At 47.3% G+C, this 5194-nt stretch overlaps 1 protein-coding gene across 1 annotated transcript; it reads right to left on the reverse strand.

Moving 5' to 3' along the window:
- Positions 1 to 1305: 1305 nt before the first annotated feature.
- Positions 1306 to 3371, reverse strand: LOC138567778 (interferon lambda-3-like). The gene is made up of 5 exons (XM_069646270.1): positions 3216 to 3371; positions 2522 to 2599; positions 2071 to 2214; positions 1675 to 1755; positions 1306 to 1464 (listed from the first exon to the last, which is right to left on the reverse strand). Exons 1-5 carry the CDS (start codon positions 3369 to 3371, stop codon positions 1306 to 1308), a joined length of 618 nt encoding a protein of 205 aa, XP_069502371.1.
- Between the last annotated feature and the right edge of the window lie 1823 nt (positions 3372 to 5194).

Below are 5194 nucleotides of genomic sequence, written 5' to 3' on the forward strand. Positions count from 1 at the left end.
ACACTGGATGCCACACTCTATATTAAATCACAAGCTGGGTGGTCTGGACATGCACAGTCAATTGTGCTTATCTTAATGAATGACAGGTAGACTTCAGCCTTGTAAAAACAATGCCAGGGTGGCTTTTAATAAAACACAGGTATCATTTGTTCATTTTGCATTTTGAAAATAAATAAGCAGTACACAAGGTCAAAAACCATGAATCTGATTCCCACGGAGTTCGGAAATAGGAAAGAATGTCAATTTTCAGGGTTCAGAGACATCAATACTGACTTCAACAATTTTTTTATGAAATACATACAGAGAGTGTCTCCTGCTGCTAAATGCAGTGCACTGCATCACTGAGAAGCAGGTTTCCTGAGATGTTCTCCCACAGGACTCTCCCTTCTCTGACCCATCACCCTACAATACAGCCGGGTTCCTTGCAAAATAGGAACTCCATGTTTCAGTCACTGCTGTCCCCGACTTCACAGGACACATGAGGTACTGCACGCAGTCCTCCCCTGTGTGTTACTAACCTACGGCCTGATTTACAAAAAGGTTTTCAATGGGACTTTCCAGTGTTAAAACATTTTGTAAATTAGGCCCATAGTACTCTGGTCAAATTGCTAAGAATAAGACAAAAGGCAATGTTAAAATATCGATTAAATAAATAAATATTAATTAAATAATCATTAAACAATAGTTCTTTGAAAACCAAAAGGACCCATTCGAAATGGGTCAATGCATATAGCTGTTTGCTTAGGGATGCAAAATAATGAACAATAAATAACACATATTAATATTGCGCTGGATCAGTTGAAATGTGGATTACGAGTCATAGCATCTTTCAGCATTTGAGCAGCCTCACATCACCACTGCTTCCGCTGGAGAATGCATGTGCCCCGGCTGTGCCAGGCTCCCTGAGTGGAGGGCGCGCCCCTGTGCCCTTTGAATGAGCAAGCTTTGCTGACCTTATGACCTATAAGTGAGACATAAGTGCCACAGAGCTCCGCCTGAGCCACAGTATATGTGGTAAATACAATGCCGCGCCATGCATGGCAGTGGAGGGAGCAGGGCCTAGCCCGTGATGATGGACAGCTACTTCTCCAGTGAGTGCACAGCTCAGTCTTTCTGAGTCTCCTGAAAGCCGGAAGTGATGGAAATCATCGTTATGTATATGGTGTCTCTGTAGTGAAGGCGTTGAGAAGTAGGCTGGAGTCTGTGATAACGGGTCTTGGTGTAACATTTGTCACAGTGTCACTGGTTCCAGTGGAGTATGAAAGCTGTAGAGATCCTCTAAGGTAAAGGATTGGGCCACTGCTGTCATTCTTGCTTCTGATTGGCTGCTGTGAACCATGTGGGCCCGGCCTGATGTTGCTGCAGTTTGTCACACTCCTCCATGTACGCGGCACACTTGACGTCCTCGTTCAGGATCTGGAAGAGATTGAGGATCACAGTCTCCTGGAGGCACTGCTGGGATTCCTGGAGGGGACAAAAGGGGCAAGTTACACACTTAGAGCGGCCTCCTCGATGCTTGTGATGTCATTCCTCAATCCTCCTGCTCATTACTCTGCCCGGTGGGCACCATATGTCTATAGGGCACCTGCTGTCCTTTATGCCCGCCGTATTGATTCTGGACCTCATTACTGCCCTTTAAGCTCATCATGTGATATTGGGTTCCCACTCTCTTACCATCTCTTTTTCTTTGTTGAATTTCTGCAGCCAGATGTCCAGGCGTGGGGAGGGCCGGCTCACGTGTGTTCTAGAGCTGTGCTAAAAGAAAATGGAGGAAAGAAAGTTGATTTTGGAAGTTCTGGTGCCTTCTCAGCACCACCTGATACTCTTATGTTCTTACTGCTGAGGTGGTGGATGTTCATTTGTGTGGAGTTTGCCATAGAAACACATGTATCAGTGTCACTGTTATGCCATGTATGGGGCACTGTTGGGTGCAGGTGCATGCTCTAGAAATCTAATTGCTTCTTAACACCTATGCAAAGGGTCAGTATGTTTAGCATGCATATGTTCAGAACGTAGACAGGGTCTTGCTCAGCACACACAGTCTCTGGTTAGTCTGGGGCCAATACGTACACAGTGTCTCAGGTCCTCTTTGATGGCGACCAGCGTCTCCAGGGGTTTGGACACATACTTGGAAAGCTCTGGATCGCTGAAGTTCTTCAAGACTTGCACAGCCAGTGCCACCTTCTCCTCAACCAAGATGATCCTGTCTTGGACCTTAAAGAGAGGAGGAACAGAGCTGTGATCACAGTAACATCCCAAGGGAAACAGAGAAGACTTGCGTTCCCCACACATTTACATGAGCCTTGGAGGTCAGTGCCTGGTATGAGTGGCCCTATGGGCTGAGAGATCTCACTACTGCTGAAGAGTATAACTGAGATGAGAGACTTTCAGAGATCTAGGGCTGTGTTGAGATCTCTCTAAAAGGAGAACACACAGCGTTAGGGTGAGGTGAGCTGAAGGGGGCGTTTCCTAGATTAATGGATCGGGTTCCCAGGTTTCATATGTCTCGGGTTTTCCTTACCGTAAAATGGAGCACAGACGGTCTCTGCTGCAGGAGCTTCACAGAGCATCTCTGGATCTGTGACAGCAACGTCTCCTCCTGGGGCAAAAGGCAGAGATGTTAGAAAGAGCACTTTTCAGCAGCCTGGAGAGGATTTCAGACACCCGGCTAAGAGCAGAGCTGGGATTGGAAGAGATGTCTCCAGCGGATGCTCCCTCTGGGTCACCATGTGTCGTTTCCCTGATATCATAACCTCTTGTGACTTATAGGATATCTTCACACTCAGGGACATGCTCCATGCTTCTAGTGTCGTGCACCGTGACAAGGCATGTCCCATGCATGTAGGATCTATCCAAGCCTGCAAATCTCCCAGCGCCTGAAGAGGAATCTATAATGCCTGTACATTTCCTCACACCCCTAGAATAATCTCACACCGAGAGGCCTCTGGAGACCTCTGAGCTGCTCTCATTATTATCTTTAGGATATGCACTGAGTGTGCTATTCTCTTAGCTTATAGCTGATTGGCTGTAGCACAGTGATTGACAGCTTAATCTAGGTTCTTGCTCTTGGAAGGGTGCTTGCTACTGGTGGTGCACAGTGTTTAGAATGATTTGATAGTTCAGATCTTCCTGCCTTACTGTGAGCAGGTATTAATGGGCGCAACCCCCGCAGTGAGGCAGACTGGCTTTGTGTGCCAACTCGTAGATCCACGTACGTATTTGTCCCTTAATTCCTGCACGGCTCTGAGCTGGGACGGGAGGAGGGTCTTGTACTGGGAGATGCGGCACTTTGCATGAGGCCTCCTGGGGAAGGCCTCTGTGGTGAGAATGGTCAGGGCTGCCATGGCCAGGATCAATGCCTTCATATCCATGTCTGCACCCAGGGAAATAAGCAAAGCTAATTCAGTTTAGTGTTTATATCAATGTAGTTTATGATCTGAATTTCATTTATTTAAAGACTTTCAATAGAGCACATTTAAACACAAGGTGAAATTAACTACTACACTCTCCTTAACAGCCTGAGGTAACTACAACACAATGGGGCTCATTCTGAGTTTGCCGGTATTCTGGCGGTAAATTACTGATATCGCCACTTGGTCAGGTTGTATTACTGCTGGAGGTATTACCTCAAGCGGTAATACCACCTGATTACAAGTGGCAGTTTGTGGGTGTAAAGCTCCATTTATTGGAGTTGGACTCCATTGGGGATTTTTGCCGGTACTACCTCCGGCGGTATTACCGGATGGTAATACTGGCGATTTTCAGAGGTAAAACTCGTAATGAGCCCCATTGAGGGTCACCAACGTTCTCTCTCTTTTCATGCCCTGGCCTCCTGATTTTCCATCTTCCTGCTCTTTATGTTTTCATGTTCTTGTTTTTGTCCTTCTGAGCGCTCTGAGGCCCTTGGTCGATTTAGCGCTATACAAAAACCAATATAGATAGATAGATAGACTTGTGGAAGTCGGCTTCTGGTGGCAAAGGGGGCGCTTTTCATTGACTATCATTCATGTGGCTGCCTCTATAGAGAATAGCAACCAGCAGCACCACATTCCCCCTGACAGCAGGATTCTGACTGCAATCTATGAATCTTCCCCTTTTGCAGCGCTCTGCACACGATGCATTCTGTGGAAGCATGAATATTGCTCCCTCTAGCCTAACTCTGCATGCACAGGCAGGGCTGGCCTTAGAGGCAGCAGCGCCCTGGGTGAATTGGCACATCTCCCCCCCAGTGCGCCCCTGGTTGACAGGGGGAGATGTGGTGTGGGAGGGGTCTGCAGGTTGTTTTGTTGCTCCCTGCTCCAGTGCCTCCCAGGGGGTTAATCAGTGGAATAGAACGATCAGCCATTCTAATGCATGAGCGCCCTATTCCAATGAAAACCTCCTCGCTCCCGCGTTGGAGCAGGGAGGTAATCATCATGTGAACACCCTATTGTTATTAAATCTGCAGGCGCCTTTATTAACAAAAGGGCGCCTGTCGCCTTCTCCCACCAGGCCAGCTCAGGGGAGCACTTAAAAGACTCCCCCAACCTGGCATGACGGCGTGCTAATGGTGCCCTGGGGGGGATTGGAACCCCGGGCTGTCGTCCAGCCCGCCCTCCCCTAAGGCCGGCTCTGTGCACAGGGACAGTGTCAGGGCCTTTCAATCTATCATATGAAAGGGGTCTCGTGCCTCAGGGGGCCCCCAGCAAGTGGCCACATGTTGACAATCATCCTGGGTGACTAGATTTAAAAATGTAAAAACCGGGACAGGGCAAGTAACATACATGTAGGACTAACTCTTGAAAGTGGCTTTCAAGGCACTTCACTTCAGTAGCGTTTGGAGGAGAAGGGGGTTCAAGTGTTAATGTTCAAATAAACATATGTTGTAATTTATCATAAACTAACACTATCTTAAGTTGTAAAATGCAGCATTACTTCTGTGTGAGATTGTGCATTCCTCCACCTGCCATCTATAAAAAGCTAGTATAAAAAAAAGGGGACCACTGCAGTTTCAGATGGAAACACAATCTTGAGAAAGGGGGACATAGCACCAAATTACAGGACAGTGCCGGCAAAACCGGGACGTCTGGTCACCCTACAGTCAGAAGTCTTGTAAGACGGCAATATAATAGTTTATTTTCATTCTGGGGCCCAAATTGTGCGCTTTGTGCGGCTCGCATTCCAAGCTGTGATTTCTCTTCCCACAAGATATACA

Source organism: Ambystoma mexicanum, chromosome 2p (genome assembly GCF_040938575.1).
Source record: "Ambystoma mexicanum isolate Mex_15411 chromosome 2p, UKY_AmexF1_1, whole genome shotgun sequence".
NCBI lineage: Eukaryota > Metazoa > Chordata > Amphibia > Caudata > Ambystomatidae > Ambystoma > Ambystoma mexicanum.